Raw genomic sequence first — 19,612 nt, 5'->3', positions numbered from 1 at the left:
TGTGTAGAGTTTATTTACAAGTCTTTCTCACGCATGAGTAGAGTAGAAACATCTCTCACTTATGAAGATTATTTGTCAGGGCATGTACTTCATAAATTTAATATAACAATGTAAGTCTCAATTATGTATATATGATTGTAAATATTTGTATAATACAATAATTTAATGTATAATTAGTATTAAACAAAAAACTCGTGCTCTCAACATGAGGGTGTGAGTTTGTGCATTGCACTGTAAACTCAAAATGTCACCCAAAATTCATCAGTAACTCAAAAGTTTCCTAAGTTTATACGAAATGAATTGCTACTACTCTAAAAATACAGAACAATTACCCTTAACCGATGACCATTTTCAATTACTAAAATTATAACAGTGCTGCTATTCGCATTCATAAATAACAGGAAAACAAAAAGTCTTGAACTTTATTCAAAAGTAGTAGATTGCCTTCGCAACAAAGACAAAAGAAAAGTACTTTTCTAACTCTCAATTAGCGGAACTCAAAATTTCAATAGGATGCCCATCCTGCCTTCATCGAATTTGGCTCTAAACTTGAATCAAACAAATGAAGTTGCTCAGCTAGTTTCTTGATTAGGTCACCAAATACATAGGACAGACCCGAGGTCATAAATCCTATGCTCAAGTGGTATAGCACAGTTTTAACGTATGATCTGTTGGGTGGCTTCTGATTGTGAGCCTTGCCAATTGCAAGCAAAAAGATGCATGCAAGAGACGAACCACCAACAGCAGCAATCTTAAAATCTCTATTGTCACTCCCATGAAATGAGAAGCCATAAACAACAGGAGGTATCAAACCAAAGATGATATATGACAAGAAAACTAGAGTTGCATGAACCCAGAAATTCTCTCGACGTCCAAGTAGTTCCCGGTAACGGTCTTCTTGTTTGCTTGTTGTACGAGTAGAAGTCCCTTCGGCACCATCAGTTTTCAATTCTCTAAGCTATAAAAATTTCAGAGTAAGTTTAAATTGCTATAAAAAAACTAGATGAAAAGGTAAAAGGAAGCAATTAAATTACCATTTTCCTACTTCTACATCAAGACATACAGATAATACTTTTAAGGGCTTGGATTCTGCAGATTTGACACAATCTATATCCAATCCACGGATTTGTGGATCACAGAATTCTCAATCAAATTAGCAATTTATAAAACCCCATGATGCAACATTCAAACTTAAATACATTAATAAAAATATACTTATGTTATTTTCTAAGAATTGACAGAACTTTGCAGATTTTAAAATTTTAAATTCAACAATATTGGACTGAATGAGAATATTGGATCTGAACACGCTTACATCTAAAACATTGAGGAGAATTGACATGGATATCACTTACATTATGAGCAACAATGAACAGTCCACCAATCAGATTTGCCAATGCCATAGCAAAAATGTTCACTACAATATAACCCAACAAGATGAACAGAATATAATGTTAAAAAGAAAACACAATTTCACAAAGAAATAAACAAATACCATTTATTTGATAATAAATGTCATAAACAATACAGAAGATACTCATAAAAGAACACTTACAAGTGGTAGCACCAGTAGCCGCTGCAGAAGTAACAACACCTAGACTTGTAATTGATTCAGCTAAACCACCATATACGATGCTTTTCAAAATATCCAATTGACGGGCTTCACTTGCTTTAGGACCAAATTTCATCTCAGAATCTACTAAACTACCAACATTCGGTGCCCTTGGAGAAGACACCACTTCATCTGGAGGCATTTCAATGATCAACCCTGCCCCAAATAAGTACGGCTCAAAGTTAGTACATTGAGATTTAACATATTCAGATTATACACAAACACATTGAAATTACAATAATACTACACTTAAATAGCTGGAATACTGATTGACGTTATTATTCATATTACTACATTTGTCAATTTTACAACTCAAGGAATGCATGACGCATAAGATGTCACATCAGCTGTGATGCAAATTATGGGAGGCTTGACTTTAAAATTTTGTGTTTACCTATGTTGTTTTTATTTTCATCTGTTGTATTCTGATCTGGATTCTCAGCCGCACCAGTTACTGGTCTCAATACTTCTAATGAAGATGAAGAGGATGAAGAAATTCCAGGATGCTTTGGAGGTTCAAATGTTTCATTTCCAGGTGGCATATTGTCTGATGAGGTATGCTGATTATTTCCGTCAACTCTAGACTTACCTGCATCAATATACAGTGAAATACCTCGATTAAATAAATATTTTTGTCAGTCCTGACTTAAGATATATAGCCGTTGAATGGCTGCAGCAAAATAGTACCTTGATGATCAGTAGCTGGTTTCCTATTATATGATCCAAAAATAGCAAACAACCAATTTGTACAAGATGGTGGCATATATTTTACTTGTCCATTGCCTGCATTAAAACAATATATGTTAAGCTTATGCCATTATAAATTTTCAGATGCTACACACAACACACATGCTTATATTAAACGTACATGTAGGAAAGAAAACGGTGAAGCATGATAAGCATTTGAATATATACGGCTTTCTATGAAGATTCCCATCATCGGCTACACTTGAGAGGCCATCATTTGAACCGACATTATGTGTGTCATTGCCTTGATTTGTAGGAGAATTTTCTGCTGCAGGGTGTGACTCGGGTTTATGATCAGGCCTTGGCTTATGGCGAATTTTTGGAATTTTGGGCTTCTTCCGAACCAGAATGACCCTTCTGGTTATGCAAGAATTGCAATTAGGACAATACAAATCATGTGTGCTTTGCTTCTTCAATACCCCCTCAACATCAATTATTTCTGTGGATTCTTGGTCAAAATAATCCTCATCTACGACTCCACTTTTATTGTCAAAGTGCTCCAAAATTTCACTTTTTTCTTCACTTATTTGATGATTGAAGATTTCAGTTCTGCAATTGCTTTGGATTTGAAGTTTGTTTGCCTCTTCCATATGCAGTTCCTCGTCTTTATACTTTGCCTCAAGCACAGAAGATTCTAAAGCAGGATAATATTTCATTCCTGTTACTTCAGCACCAGATTCAATTCCTGTAAGCCATGCAGAAGAGAAGCATTTTATAAACATACGGTGGAACTCAAGCTTACATGCACAGTTTAAGTTTCTCATATTGATGTAAGACATTCACAAACCTTAATTTCCTCATTCTCTCTCTCTTAGTTTTTCTTTTTTTCCTTTTTTTTTTCCCTTAAATTATAGCCAACAGTTTAACAAAACTTAATAAGTTTTAAGTCGCTTATCAAATTAAAAAATTGTAATTTTTTCTTCTATAATTTTTTTTTTGGTTAAAATTTAAATCTAGCCCCTCTAGAATTAATTTCTGAGTCCGCCACTGCTTATATTCAAACTCGGGTGCCCAATTTTTTTTTTTTTTTTAAATTGTTTGAAAAACACTTGACCAAATCTATGCGAACTATTGATAATAAGACATTTTACGTGGGTATACAAATGTATCATCTATCCCTGATTAAAAATATCACATTTGAACATAAAGCATATTGTGTCATGAAAACTCACAGCACAGCTTTTATGGAATTTTCGCCAAAATCAAAATCTCAGGGGAAAAACTGTCGTGCAACTGTGGTAGCCACAGTTGCAACCAGGGATCCCCATGAATCCCACTATCCAAGTAGATCCAACGGCTTGATGCAACTGTGGTACGATAATACAGTTGCCCCGTAAGCGGACCCAAATCTCAGTTGAGGATATTTACAAACACTTTTACAAAACTTAATTTTTCTTTTTTAAGGAAAGTCAAATGTGAGTCTTGAGACTTTTTTGGAAGAGAGTTAAAATTTAAGTCGCAGTAGTAATTATCTAAAAAGATCCTAAATCCTCTTATGTGGGTGTATTAGATTTTTAAGAACCATGCATTGTGATTAACAATCTTGTATTGATGAAACACCCTTCATAAAGTTTAAAATTAAGTATATCCACTTTCAAGTAACCAAAAAAGTGAGCAGGTAGAGCCAACCTTGAGAAAAGGAAATTAAAGAAGGAACAATAATTAAGACTGACAGATACTAATTTTTTAATTTTGGTTTTGTTGGGTTACAATTGAGTCACGCCGTCATGTTACTTATTTATGTATGTTTGAAGTGGATTATAAGTTACATTTATTATAAGTTGATAAATCCCTTTAATTTTTGGTCAGCAGTGTGGTGTGAGTGTCATTTAAAAATCATAATTGCATTCACTGGTGGGTAGCTCTGCTCAACCACTCAGAAGCGGTAGTAATGGCAACAAAACATTGAATAATTCGAAAGTAAAACAATAAAATAAAATAAAAAGCTGGGCAGTTAATTTTTCAGTTTTTTTGGAAATTATATTTTTCATTTTTTTTGGAAATTATCTCTTAAATGTCAACTTTAGGTTAAATGGAAGTCGCTGCTAAAAACTTTTAAATTCATCGCTATTGGATAATGTCAAATCAAACCATTTTTTTCTCCAAAATTATAATTCATGAAAAAAATAATAAATATTGGTTATAAATAAGCTGCCCAGCAATAAATGAGAGATAATAAGAAAAAAATAAATATCACGCAATCCCATAAAATAAAAATAATTTCATTTATAAAATCTAAAAAGTTCAGGTCCCCAGAGGATTGGCTTATTTTGAAATAACAAAAAATTATTGCTCCACACAAAAAAAAAAAAAATTGGTGGAAGGAAGTATTACCATGGCTATTCTTATGAGAACTGTACGCAGCCGCAGACGCATGGTTATCTTTAATTTCTCCTTCTGCAAGTCCATGTCCACCATTTTCTTCACCATTAACCGCCGCGGGCGGCGGCGGCGGCGGCGGCGGCGGCGGCGGCGCAGTTGTTTTATTGGCTTGGAGCCTAGACTTCCGTCCCAAAAGAGTCCCCACTTCCTCTTCTTCTTCTTTCTGCTCCTCATTCTCCCATGGAAATGCCTGTTGCTTTTGTGGTTCCATGTCTACACTGATATGGTACATGGTGCTACGAAGACCCTCTTGTATTTATCTCTTTATGTGCCAGCTTTCATTTATAGCCATTTACGAAAGAGAGACAAAAGGACAGTGTTTAGTTTATACCATTCTACAAATTTTTTAAATTTCTCTGACCTCACGCTACTGACTTATGACTTAGCTCAGCTTTATCAATTTTTTTAAAAACATTTAATATCAAATTAATAATGATAGCGATGGATCACACATATCAAAAAAAAAAATACAGTAAAACAAATAAACAATCCTTTACATTGTTATCGGTGCTCAGTGCTCACGCGTGTGGAGAGGGCCACCTTACTGATTCTGTAAGGCACAGCCCTTACATGAGTAGTGTTTGGCTGTGGGTCCGTACGAGACCCACAACTAAATTTGTGAGAGTGAGCTGTAACTTCTAGAATCTGTAAGTTAGCAAGCTCCTGCATTTAATTATATTTTAATTTCTTTTAGATTATGTTACACTTAATTTAAATATAATATATTACAGCCCACCGCTGCATCGACATATTGTTGGTCAACGATTTTCATGTCATAATTTTATTTTATTTTATTTTATTTTTTTGCTGTTCTTTCACGTTTTGCACACTTTGACTAACAGCAATAAACAATTAAGGAGTATGGGTCTGCCGCTGTCGTCTGTGTATTAATATCATCACATGAAATTACAGTAATACCCTCCTACCAAACGTTCGATAAGACTATTTCGGTAATTTTGAACAAACGTACAAGCGTGTCCAACTCCAATTCGGATGTCTTATTCGGTTATTCCATGTCCAACGTAATTGAAGAAGAAAGCTCTGCAGGATCCATGGTGCCAAAGGTGTGGAAAGAAAGGTGAAAACGTTTTTCATGCGCTTATAAAATGCAAGTTATCCCAAAAGGTGTGGAATCAGACCAAGTTCAAAGAGGATCTAGAGGGGATGGAGAACCAAGATATGTTCACTGCCATGAAAGCTATAGCAGAGAAGCGAAACACAAGAGACGTGGCTCTGTTTGTGTCTCTATGTTGGGCTATTTGGCACTCAAGAAACCTCTTCATTTTTGAAAGAAGAAAAGAGGATCCCCGATTCCCAGTGGCCAGAGCTGAAGCAACAATTGAAGTCTACAGAAAAGTCAAAGTTCCCCAGATGCAGATAGAGGGCAGACAAAAGTCCAACCATGAACAAACATGGAAGCCTCCCCCTGAAGGGTATGTTAAGGTCAATACAGATGCTGCAATTTATATGGAAGAGCAAAAGATGGGGCTTGGGATCATAATTAGAGATTCAAAGGGAGACTTTGTTGCAGCTGCTGTGAAGATGTCCAAATTCATTGACAACATAGCCTATGCAGAAGCTGAAGCAATACACTTGGGGATGAACGTAGCAGAAGCAGTAGCAAGGGGGCCAGTGATAGTCGAGAGTGATTGTTCAGAGGTGGTTAATCAAATTTTGGGAAGGACAGGAAGCAATTTGGAGCTTTTATGGATTATCTCAGACATTAAAAAACAAATGCAGAAAGTTAAAGACATCAAAATGCAATTCATTCCACGGATATGTAATGGAGCAGCACATGACTTGGCTAAAATGGCTTTAAAAGTTAATGATTATGTCCAGTGGGTGGGCACATGCCCGCCCCATTTGTTGTATCTTTTTTCTTAATTTAATGAAAGTATGTTTCTTTTCAAAAAAAAAAATGTCCAACGTAATTCAATTTCGAGAACTGCCAGCCTGTGTCCTTACTTGGTAATTGCCGGTTTCCTCCCTTGAGGTTTGTTTTATTTTCACTGCGATAGAAAGTATTAGTGTATCACAAATCAAATACCCTATCGTTAGTATGCTGTTAATTAGACCATTTGGTGATTGAGTAAATGGCCAAAATACCCTTGTACAATTAAAATCAAAACCAAGGAAGATCTACTATCCCTGGGTAACAGCTCACTGTAAAAATTCACGCCAAACGGTCAAAGTGTGCAAACAGTATGAAATGATCATACCATCCTTATGAAATATTTAATCTGTCTTTGCAAAAATCACAAATCAAAATTAAATATTCAAGAAAAAAATTGGCAGTGAATTTGGCTATTTATATCATGCACCTCAAACAAGCTCAATAGTCACAATTGTTTTGTTGCTTATCTTCATTACGATTATAAGCTGAAACACATATCGTCCGCATCAAAAAAATCATATAAGCAAATCTTATTCATCATCCATCTCAAGCTCCACACAATCATCAACCATCCATTTCATAAACACAAAGCTCAAATCCAACATAGCCAGATCAGTAACCACGAATAATATACAAATCAAGGGAACCAATCTCAGCAAAACTAAACAAAGACACAGAAACATCATAAATAATAATTCATTCCAGCAGCAATAACAGTTTAGACAGTTAATTCAGGCTATAATTTAAGCAGTCAACATGGATTAACATTGGCCTTATATACATAACAGCAACTATTAAAATTTATTGTGGTTAACAGGTTAAAAGGCAACACATACCTTGTCGAAGATGTGAGTTTGATAGAATCTCACAATGCATGAAATATAACCAAAAAAAAAAAAAAAACTCAAATATGTACCTATGGCTTAGTAACAGAAGATGATACACCATCTTTATCATTTCAATGCTTTCAATTAGAAAGTGATGCATCCTTTGATCCCTTAAAAAAATTTTATGTATGGGATTAGATAGGCCTCTGCTGCAATTTCTCAGTAAATACACCTACTGTCTTCACAGTTACTGCTAGATCCATGTATATATGATGGTTTACAGTTGAGTTAACAGCCCTGTATGAAACAAAAAGGTAAGCATTAGTATCTATTTAAATGGTCAACGAATAAGTCATGTATCTAAAGAAAATGTAAATATAAGCAGATCCAAACCATAAGCGCATGCATGCATAGGGTAGAGAGTCTTGATTTGGCTGTGTTTCTTGTTCCAGTTTGGGATAGAATGTATAATCCATGTACAACCTGAAGGTGCAGATTTAAAGATGATCCTTGACTTCCCATTGTCGACCATCTTAAGCTAGAAGCCATTTACAGTTGCAAACGCGCTGGCCACTTTCATGAACTCATCCATATTCTTGATTAACTGACCAGACATTAGAATGGAGTTTCCACCAGCTGAACTAAATACAGAACGTCGCATTTTATTTAGCACCACTGTCATCCCCTGACTAGTAATCATCTACACTATCTCCCCACTCACCACCATCATTAGCATGATCAAACTCAATCTCACTGGCCTCAATCTCATGCTCAGTTTCCGAAGCATCTACAAAACCAGCATCTGAATCCTCAGTAAGTGCCTGGTCTTCAATTGAGTCCTGAATCAAAACAATTGCATTGATATTGTCTGTATCAGTTGGAGCTTTCATTCAAATCAGGTACAGCCTTACACTCATTAACCTCATCAACATATAAAAAATTAATCGCAGCCTCTTCTCTAAATGAACGGGAGGCTGTTCCCTGTCAAATTTGATTGCGGAGGGAAAATATACAACATTCAGGCAACTATCATGCATTTATTAATTTCAACATTAACATCATTCTCAGCAACAGCATAAGCAAACCAACAAAACAAAAAAAAAAGGGAAAAATTGAACTGGAGACTGTATAATAGCCCCATAAAAAAAACCGACCAAGATCCATTTTCTTATACTTTGAATGAATGCATGCAAAACATCTTGTCAGTTCAGTTCATGACTAAAATTAAAATCTGAAAACGTACAAAGTATATATCTTCTAATCCACAAATTTTAACATGCGTTATGATAATTTCAGTTAAACAAAAATAAAGAACGTGAAAGCATCTCTACAAACTACCATAATTAGTAACCATCACTAGTCTTTCTTCAATTAAATAATAAGCAACTAAAACGCCAATTCGTGTCATGCATTTTGATTCTTTAAAGGAAAAAAAAAAAGGAGAAGAAAAACCTGTATGACCAAAACGATGACCACCATTTTACAAACCCAGCTTCACTTTTAACTAATCTCTTCACCATTAGGTGAAAAAAGAAAAAAATAAATAAAAAAGGGGAAGTTATAGTTACCTAACGGCCGGCCTTGGGGATATTAGAGTGGGTTAAGGATTGAAGTCAGACGACTGTAATTTAAAAGTTATATTATTAAAATATTATAAATATTAATTATTATAATTTAAAAATTATATTATTAAAGTATTTAATAAATATTAATTATTATAATTTAAAAAATAAATTGATATAATTTTTAATTTATATAATAAAAAAATTATTATATTTTTAATAATTTTATTAAAATTATTATTTTTTATATATTATTAATTTTTATTTCATTAATATAATTTTTTTTACAATAACTAAGTACCAAATAGTACTTTAGAGTGTTCTATTCCCTTTACATTTCCCAAAGTGCGAATTTCTGAAATTGTTTGAATATTGAATCAATCAAGTATGCAATTACTAACTTGTCCTCCATGTCAAGCCTTGTACGAAACTGTGTACTACCGTAACGGTAGGGGAAGGAAAAGCGAAATACGTTGACAGTTTACAGTAAATTGGAGATATGGCAAACCTCAAGGGGGGAAACTAAAAATTACCAATCCTTATTCCAGAAAACATAAATGCTCACGTGCTGAGATGTTGTTACCAATAAATAATTCATGCATTAGAAATTTGGAATTCAATTCAACGCATGAGAAATGATTTATTAAAGGAATATGCTAGGTGAATTAAATCCTAATAAAATGGCGCCCTCACTGTTTTGAGTGAGTTTTCACCTAAAAGAAAAAAGAAAAAGAAAAAAAAGAAGTTTAAACTAATCTAAAACGCAGCCGTTTTGAATGAGTTTCTATTAGTTATATATTAGATTTTAGTTGAAATAACATTGTTTTTTTATTAAAAGAAAATAGAAAAAAGACTAATAAATGGGTCACTGGTTAAAATATGACTTGGCTTAATAGATTGTGAATTATATTAAATTTAGTTTAACAAGACTTAAGAAACACAATATGATTGCAATCCAGCACATCCCAAGAAAATACAATGCAGTTGCTCATGCTTTAGCCAAAATAGTTTTAGCAAGTAATGATGATTGTATTTGGAAGGAATTTTTTCCTCCTCAAATCATGGTTAAAATCTCTCTTTTGTCGTAATGAAAGTAACTCGAAAAAAAAAAAAAACCGATTCTAATATTGAACCGTTGAATAGAAATCCTTCAGATATAAATCCATATGTTCCATTATGAACCGTTCTATTCAATGTCAATGTGATCCGAAAGATTCTAATTACTCCAGTGGTTCCAAATAAATGTTATTTAAACCTTTTTTTTAAAGAAAAAGAGAAGTTGGTAATTAAGTTATTGGTTTCACATTAAGTTATGCAATTATTAATAATTGAGTGTAGATATAATTTTACACTTATATCCTCATCCATCTGTCCCATTTCCTATCTCTAGTGAGAGAAATTTTAGAATACCTCAGATATATTATAATTAATTCATGCATCACGATAAAATAAATACACATATGTCATAACATTATTTACTTGTTATATAAATAATATAGTACATTAAAGGTATTCTAGAATTTCTAACATTCTGATCATGTTCATATTTTTCATAGATTTTACAGCCACCAATTAATGAAGTAAGCGATTCTTCACATTCAATTATGAATTATTCAACTATTAATAATTGAGCATTGATCATTTTCAAAAAGAAAATAATAATAAATAAATAAGTTGATTATGGAACCAACGTTACATTCTTTTTCTATTTGATTAATAGCTGTACACAACAGGTCGATTTTACTTACTCGGGAAAATCTACTTAAATGTTTTTAAACATTTTTGTTGAAGAAAAATGTAATTTAATCAAGTAAACGGTTTCACATTCAAATATTCAATTTTTTTTTAATCATTCAACTATTATTAATTAAGTATTGGCCACTTTAAAAAAATAAATAAATAAAAGTTGAATATTGGAACCAATGTGTATATTTGATTAACATCTGGGTTGAGTATCGTTCACACTTTCATTCTCGCGAGCTGAATGTTGCTAACCTTTAGAAGTTTATAGTATAAATAGCCCCTCATACCTGTATCATCAGAATTTATAAAATATCTATGTTGTAATTTTTATACTAGTTGAATCTAAACTTTTCGACCGTAAAATAATCTTTTTATGTGATATAATTTAAAATCTAAATAAGTTTGACATGCAACAAGTAAAAAAATTATGATAATTAAGTAATTTTTAATAAAAATAGATGTATATAATATTGCATCATAATTTTTTTTTAAAATATAAGAATTAACTGCTTAATTAATTCAATTTGTAGTGACTAAATAAAAACATTTACGTGCAAAACAAATAAATGAAAGTTGAGTATTAATTGTTGTATTGTATGCTTCAATAATGAGGCTGCAGCTACTTTGTCTCTTAGCGAATGAATATGGTTGAACTAACTCAATTATGTCTATTCATAAAAAATGGAGTTGACAAATCATTCATTTTATTGGGTAGAATTAATTAATGTTTTACGTGATATCCTTGATGAGACACATGGCGTGTTTTAATTATTATTATTATTATTATTATTATTTTTGAACAAGACCTTATTTTAATTTTAATTTGTTTATTCTATCCTTCCATTCCTTGTTCATATTGTTTGATTATTTATCCATGTTAACGTACGGTTATTATAATCTTTTGATGAACTCTGACTTGGGCGACAACAGCTGGCGTCATCTAGTTCATTGATGGGAAATTAACAACTCCTGCATGAATAATCAGGAACAAAGAAGAATGCCAATTAGTTTCCATAAAAAGAAGAAGAAGAAGAAGAATGCCAATTGCCGTAATTTTATAGGCTGATGGTGGACTGATGCTCTCACTAATGTTGAGGAGACTGATTGGAATTTTCATGAAGCTCCTTTCTCTTTTTATAAAAATGAAGAACAATAAATTTTTCCATAAATGATGCTTACGCTAATTTCTGGTCAGTCACAAAATTAAATGATCGGACGATATACAAAACAAGACAGATAATTTATATGGTTCAGTACTTATCTTATGTCAGAAGTTTAAAATGATCAACTTTCACAGTTAAATAAGAATTACAGTAATTTTTTTTAAAATTTTTTGCTCGTATCCCCTTATGCATCAAATGATCTCTATTTATATTATAATTTTGGTATCCTAAGCTCTTGATTACTCTTTGTTCTCATTAGAGTTTTTATCTAATGTTAATATTTATCTCTTTCTTAAACTGAGTTTTATCTAATATCCACATTTATCTCTAGCATTTTATCTCCTTCTTAAACTTACTTAGGATTCGAGAGCTTCTGGATTCTACTTTTAAACTTAGATAGCACATCCAACTACCAGACCCTAGTTGTTGGATTCAGTAGGTGGTTTTTTTTTTTAAATTAAACTCATCTCCCACAATTGTGCTCTTGAATTATTGTGCAATTGTAAGCTCTTCTACAATTGCACTCTCTTGCAATCACATTTATTTGACTTATTGAGTGCTATCATGCTTAGCTATGACTTACAATCATGCTCTAGAAGATGCTTAGCTATGACTCTTTTACAATCATGTTCTAGATGCTCTACAAGAGTTGTGCTTATTTGACTTCATGCCCTTCTGCTCACATGCTCCCATGCTCACTTGCTCTCATGCAACTGTGCTTATTTGATTTATTAAGTTTTCTACTGAGCTAGCATACTCTCATGCTCTCATGCTCTTATGCTCACGTGCTCTCATGTAACTGTTCTTAAATGACTTATAAAGCTTTTTACTGAGCCAACATGCTCTTATGGTCTCATGTTATTTGACTTGCCATATTTTTTCTTCACAATAGTTGCCCCTAACTCTTTGAAGCTGACTTACAAATGTTAAAAGCCAACATTATTATTTTTGTTATTTTATTTCATGCAAAATTCATTCCTCCACCTCACCTCTGTAAGTTTAGATAACTAGAGTGTTAGATAACTTATTAACATTTCTTCCTGGTAAGTATTAGTCATTTCTTTTTTTTTTGCTCGAAATGTTTGCCTAATAAACAAGCAATGTCTTCAGACTCTAAGGACTTTTTTGATCCAACCTTTTGTAAATATCTTGCGGAGGATAACAAATACGAGGCTATCATAAATATCCAACCACCTCCTGCTGTAAACTTTACTCTTGATTTCTTTTTTTTATTGTATGTATTGAATTTTTTTGCTTCATGTTTAATTTAATGTGTGTAATAAATTATGAGCTTCAATACCTCCGCAATCTTGTTTTCTTGATACTAATTCTTGTTTCATATTGTTCTTATATTTAGGAGATTAGGCATTTTTCTTTTAACTTTTCTTGTCGATTTTCTTTCTTACTACTCTCCATTTTAAGAGACTCAGGAACTTATCTTTAACTTTTCCCACTCTCAGGAACTTAGTTTTAACTTTTTATACTCAAGAATTTATTTTTAACCTTTTTCCTCTTAGGAACTTATCTTTAACTTTTCCTATTCTCCTTTTTATGAGATCAAAAATTTATCTTTAGGTTTTTCTGCTCTTAAGAACTTATCTTTAACTTTTTATGTTCTCCTTTTCATATAACCAGGAATTTATCTTCAACTTGTCCTATTCTAAAAAAACTTATCTTTACCTTTTCACATTCTTTTTTAATGAGACCAAAAATTTTGTTGTTGACTATTTTGCTCTCACTCTTGTGAGACCGGGAATTTCACTTTAACTTTTCCTAATCTCCTTTTATATGAGACTAAGAATCTTTTCCTCTATTCTCTTAGCTTCTATGAGTTTAGGTTATTGTTCTTTTGTGCTCTCGATAATAACTTTGTAAAGGTTTTTGGCGTATTTTTTCTGAGCGAGCAATGGAATGTTCGTGGTTATAAACCGACTATAATGGTCATTAAGGCTTCTGCATTACTGTAGTTTTCCAGCCTTATTGCTTCTTTGTTAAAGCAAATAATATAATTTTTCAATAACTCGTCCTTTCTTTACTTAACTAACAAAATATTAGTCAAGGGAAATTGATGGTCTCTGGCACCAACAAATTAGCTAAAAACTTGACTTAACTAAGCAAATAAAGCTGTCAACTCTGGCTTTGGCTTTCTGTACCAATTGCATGTTGATCCCGTGAGTGTTAACAAGAAAGTCCTACACATGGCTGCTCCTATTGCTCATTGCAACTCCATCCAAGACCTAGAAGTCTCTAAGTGTTCACCCAGATCTCATTCTTCTTCATGCAACATTATTTGAGGAATTTTGACCTTTGGAGGAAGTGGTGCATCTAATATGTCCCTAGTGAAGGCTTTACTTCTTCAAAAAATGATCCAACATTTTTTTCTTTTTTTTTTTGTGTCACCTATCCTTTTTTTGAGTTTATTTAACTCTACTTGAAGGCTAAACTTATCTTCCTTAGACCTTATAGATTAGTTATCTTTTATTCAGCCTCTCACACAGGTTTTTAGAGTTTAATACTTGTCAAAGATCACCACTTTCATGATTAGCATGACTTGCATGGCTTTTGACTCATGAAGTTTGATTTCTTTCTCTTTAGTGTTCATATTTTTTATTATGTACTATTGCTGTTGCTCTTCAACAGGTTAGACTGGCAAAATATTCCTTTGGTTCTCTACGTATTAGAGCACCAAAGTAATGTCATGTGCCTAGTCAGCCACTTGTTTAACAAATGGTGGTTGTGGGCCAATGTTCCTACGTTGTCTTCTTGGGGGGCTTGGAACCAATAGTAACCCATAACTACGATGACTAATTGATTTTATTGACTTTTGATTTTGTGGTATTCATTTTTATTTATGGATAATTATATCATCCCACAAACGATGCCAATCTATTAACGCTAAATTCTGGTCAATTATAGAATTAAATAATGGGACTATTGAGTTGTGTCCCGTATTGATTAGTAAAAGAGAGATATTTGGGTTTATAAATATGATATGTTACTCTATTTAATAGACTAGTCTTTAGAATTGGATAACTAGAAATCATAGGTCAAGTCCCCACAACAAATGGTATCAGAGTTAGACCCTAATAGCTAGCATATGGTGGTAGAACAACTTGAATGTATTGAATGAAATGACTGAAGTTTGATAGTGGTTTCATTGGGGGGAGGGGGTTATTGAGTTGTGTCCCGCATTGGCCAGTAAATGGGAGATACTTGGATTTAGAAGTAGAATAGAAATAATAGGCTAAGCTTCTCAACAGGGATGATGTAAAATAAGAATAGATAATTAACATGATTTAGCACTTGACCTACATCCGCGGGTATAGAAAGAGCAATTTTCACTATTTGATAAAGATCACAATGAATTTTTTTTTTTTTTGTCTAACTATTTACTCATATCCCTCTATGCGTCCAGGGTTCTCTCTTTATAATGTAATTTAGGTATCCTGAGCCCTTGATGACTCTTTGTTCTTATTAAAGTTTTTATCTAATGTTTATATTTATCTCCTTTTTAAATTGAGCTTTATCTAATACCATGTTTATCTCTAGCATTTTGTCTCATTCTTCAACTCACTTTAGGCTTTGGGAGCTTTTAGGTTTTTCCTTTAGGCTTAGGTAATATGTCCAACTATCAACCCTCGCTATTGGATTCGGCGAACATGCCTTTTTTTTTTTTTTTAATTAAACTCACCTCCCATAGCTATGTTCCCATACTATTTTGCTTTTTGATGATTGCACTGTCCTACAGTCATATTTATTTGACTTGTTAACGCTATCATGCTTAGCTATGTTATCTTACAATCATGCTTTATAGCAATAGTGCTTAAATGATTTCATGTGCTCATGCACTCATGCCCTCATTGTAACACTCTAGTCGAATCCTAAATCGACAAAGTACGAGAGAGATGTTGTATTTATAAGGGGTGATCCACAAATTAATTGGCAAGACGCCTTTGAGGTGTATGGGCGCCCCATAAATAAAATCGTACAGACCTTACTAAGGCCCAAAGCGGACAATATCTTGCCAGATCTGAGTTCGGTCATGACAAATGATATTAGAGTGGCTCCGCGTGTTCTCTTGAGCGATGGTGGGGCAAACCTCAACGAGGACGCTGAGTCCCTAAAATCATGAAAATTTCATAATTTCATGACCCAACCCAGACCTGTTAAGATATTGTCCGCTTTAGGCTTTAACAAGGTCCGCACAATTTTGTTCATTGGGCGCCTATACAACTCAAAACTCGTCTTGCCAATTAAGGTGCGGATCACCGCTTATAAACCCATAATCTTTCTAGTATTTTACTAATGTGGGATTCGCCTAGGGTGTTACATACACCACCTCTTAGGGACTCAGCGTCCTCGCTGAGGTTTGCTCGACCATGGCTCAAGAGGACACGCGGAGCTGCTCTGATACCATCTATCATGACCCAACCCATAATTTACAAGATATTGTTCGCTTTAAACCTTAACAAGCCCCGCATGGTTATTTTTCTGGGGCGTCCATACATCCCAAAACGTGTCTTACCAATTAAAGTATGGATCACCCTTTATAAACTCGTCATCTCTCCCGTGCATTGTCAATGTAGAATTCGCCTAGGGTGTTACATACATCTCCTTAGGGACTCAGCGTCTACGCTGAGGTTTGCCCCACCATTACTCAAGAGGACACACGGAGCCGCTCTGATACCATCTGTCATGACCTAACCCAAACTCGATAAGATATTGTCCGCTTTGGGCCTTAATAAGGCCCGCATGGTTTTATTCTTGTGGCCCCATATACCCCAAAACGCGTCTTGCCAATTAAGGCGTGGATCACCCTTTATAAACCCAACTTCTCTCCCGTGCTTTACTGATGTGGGATTCGACTGGGATGTTACTTACACCCCCCTTAAGGACTCAGCGTACTCGCTGCGGTTAGCCCCACCATCGCTTAAGAGGACACCTGAAGTTGCTCTAATACCATCTGTCATGACCCAACCCAAATATGACAAGGTATTGTCTACTTTGTACCTTAATAAAGCCCGCACAGTTTTGTTTCTGGGTGCCCATACACCTCAAAATGTGTCTTGCCAATGAAAGTACGAATCACCCCCTTATAAACCTAGCATCTCTCCTGTACTTTGCCGATGTGAGATTTGCCTAGGGTGTTACGTACACCCCTTTAGGGACTCAACGTCCTCGCTAAGATTTGCCCCACCATCACTCAAAAGGACATGTGAAGCCCCTCTGATACTATTTGTCATGACTTAACCAAGAATTGACTACATATAATCCCTTTTGGGCCGTAATAAAGCCCATACAGTTTTGTTCCTAGGGTGCCTTACACCCCAAAACGGGTCTCGGCAATTTCGGTGTCGATCACCCTTTTAAAAACGCAGCATTTCTCATGTGCTTTGCTGATGTGGGATTTGACTGGGATGTTACTTACACCCCCCTTAAGGACTCAGAGTACTCGTGGTGGTTAGCCCCACCATCGCTTAAGAGGACATGCAAAGTCACTCTAATACCATCTGTCATGACCCAACCCATATCTGACAAGGTATTGTCTACTTTGTAACTTAATAAAGCCTGCACAATTTTGTTTATGGGTGCCCATACACCTCAAAATGTGTCTTGCCAATGAAGGTACGAATCACCCCTTTATAAACCTAGCATCTCTCTCGTACTTTGCCAATGTGAGATTCGCCTAGGGTGTTACGTACACCCCTTTAGGGACTCAACGTCCTCGCTGAGATTGCTCCACCATCACTCAAATTAACACGTGGAGCCACTATGATATTATCTGTCATGACCTAACCCAGACTTGGCTACATATTATCCCTTTTGGGCCTTAATAAGGCCCATACAGTTTTGTTCCTAGGGTGCCCATACACCCTAAAACGCGTCTCGGCAATTTTGGTGTCGATCACCCTTTTAAAAATGCAGCATTTCTCCCGTGTTTTGCTGATGTGGGATTCGCCGAGGGTGATACATATCCCCTTTACGGACTCAGTGTCCTCGCTGAGGTTTGCCCTATCATCGCTCAAAAGGACACGCAGAGCTGCTCTGATACCATCTTCCATGACCCAACCCAGACTTAGCAAGATATTATCCGTTTTGGACCTTAACAAAACTCGCATGGTTTCGTTCCTTTGGCGCCCATACACCCAAACAAGTGGTTTGCCAATTAAGGTGTGGATTACCCCTTATAAATCTAGCATCTCTCCCGTGCTTTGCCAATGTTGGATTCACCTAGGGTGTTACAATCATCCTCAGATGCACTCATGTAACCTTGTTTAATTGACTTATTAAGCTTGCTACTAAGTTAAAATCTTCTCATAGTCTTATGCTCTTATACTTTCATATAATTATTCTTAATTGACTTATTAAACTTCCTATTGCGCTCGCAAGCTCTCATGGTCTCATGCTCATACTATTTGGCTTACCACAATTTTCCTTACAAAAAATGTGTGTCTTTATTTACACACACAAAGAGAGAGAGAGAGAGTTCCTATAAACCCCAATGTATATGTAAATTATAATCATTAAAAAAAACTAATGGATATTGATTTTTACAAACAAACTCATCTTTTTCGCTATGTTTTTCGAAAATGAACAAGTGGACGTAGATAATGAGAACACAACTAAACACTCTTGTGTTTGGCAAAATTTCCATTCCCCTTGGTCCAAATGTTTTAAAACCCCCAAGACGTTAATGATGTGTTTTTTAATTCGAAATGTGAATAAGAATGAGGGGAATGAGATCAATTAACTTATTTACTTCTGAAATAAGTAGAGGGAACAGAAATAAAGTTTAAGTAAACCCTAGAAGTTTGGGAATATGGAATGAGAATCCCATTCCCAAGGGAAGGTGGAATAAGAATGGAAAATGAGAATGAGAATTGAAATGACATTTATTCTCTTAATGAAAACTAAAAATTCATTTTTATACCATTTAATAATAATAATAATAATCATAATTAAAAAAATTATTTTGAATAATAATAACAATAATCACAATTATTTTAATAAATAATGACAATAATCAACTAAGTCATTTTAGTAACACGCAACAATCCATTCTAATTCTAAAATAAAATAAACATATTAATGGCAAAATAGTTGCTCTAATTCTAAGTTTTACATCTAAAGTAAATAATATATTCTAATTCTCATTCTCCATTTTCATTCAACTCATTCTGATTCATTTATTTTGATTCTATCCCATTTCAATTATTGATTGATTGACGCATCATAATAATATTTCGTTAATTCCTTCTTATTTTATTTAAAATTAATGCAAAAGTCCATTCAATTTTCCAGCAACATTTATACTTTACTCTTACAAAACGACTAAATTACCCTTTAAAAATGTATCTGCATTGTAATTAATATTAAAAGAGTTCTAATGAGTTTTAAAATACATAGGAGAAAAAATAATAATTTCCCAAAGTAATAGGAGATTTTTGTCATGCATTTTCCCTTTTCCAAATTCTCTCTAAGATATGATTATGAAGATGAATTAAGTGAAATACTGTCATATATTTTACATAACTACAATAAACATAATATTATGACTAATGGAGTGTTTACTAAACAACAATGAGAATCAGAATGAAGAACTTGTTAACTTGTTTAATTAAGGAAAGGAATATGAATGAGTTATATGGGTCCCACAAAAAATAATGAGTCATTACCAGGAT

At 34.0% G+C, this 19,612-nt stretch overlaps 2 protein-coding genes across 2 annotated transcripts; one reads left to right on the top strand and one right to left on the bottom strand.

Annotated features, from left to right (window-relative positions):
* Positions 1 to 328: 328 nt before the first annotated feature.
* LOC102606619 (membrane protein of ER body-like protein) lies at positions 329 to 5,099 on the bottom strand. The gene is made up of 7 exons (XM_006491908.4): positions 4,694 to 5,099; positions 2,481 to 3,044; positions 2,300 to 2,395; positions 2,007 to 2,201; positions 1,556 to 1,768; positions 1,356 to 1,417; positions 329 to 958 (listed from the first exon to the last, which is right to left on the bottom strand). Exons 1-7 carry the CDS (start codon positions 4,971 to 4,973, stop codon positions 506 to 508), a joined length of 1,863 nt encoding a protein of 620 aa, XP_006491971.2. The 5' UTR covers positions 4,974 to 5,099; the 3' UTR covers positions 329 to 505.
* An 806-nt stretch (positions 5,100 to 5,905) lies between these two features.
* Positions 5,906 to 6,625, top strand: LOC127900630 (uncharacterized). The gene has a single exon (XM_052435801.1). The coding sequence runs from the start codon at positions 5,906 to 5,908 to the stop codon at positions 6,623 to 6,625; it is 720 nt and encodes a 239-aa protein (XP_052291761.1).
* The last annotated feature ends 12,987 nt before the right edge of the window (positions 6,626 to 19,612 follow it).

This window comes from Citrus sinensis, chromosome 3 (assembly GCF_022201045.2).
Source record: "Citrus sinensis cultivar Valencia sweet orange chromosome 3, DVS_A1.0, whole genome shotgun sequence".
NCBI lineage: Eukaryota > Viridiplantae > Streptophyta > Magnoliopsida > Sapindales > Rutaceae > Citrus > Citrus sinensis.
Note: the sequence above shows the minus strand (reverse complement) of the source record. Positions and strands in the feature narration are given on the sequence as shown.

Bases quoted from the DNA above. Each gene is read 5' to 3' on its own strand.
- LOC102606619 (XM_006491908.4), bottom strand. From the start codon at position 4,973: ATGTACCATATCAGTGTAGACATGGAACCACAAAAGCAACAGGCATTT. The intron at 1,769-2,006 runs GTAAACACAAAA...TATTTGGGGCAG, and splicing joins TGAAAATAAAAACAACATAG to GGTTGATCATTGAAATGCCT. The intron at 1,418-1,555 runs GTAAGTGTTCTT...GTTATATTGTAG, and splicing joins GGCTACTGGTGCTACCACTT to TGAACATTTTTGCTATGGCA.
- LOC127900630 (XM_052435801.1), top strand. From the start codon at position 5,906: ATGGAGAACCAAGATATGTTCACTGCCATGAAAGCTATAGCAGAGAAG.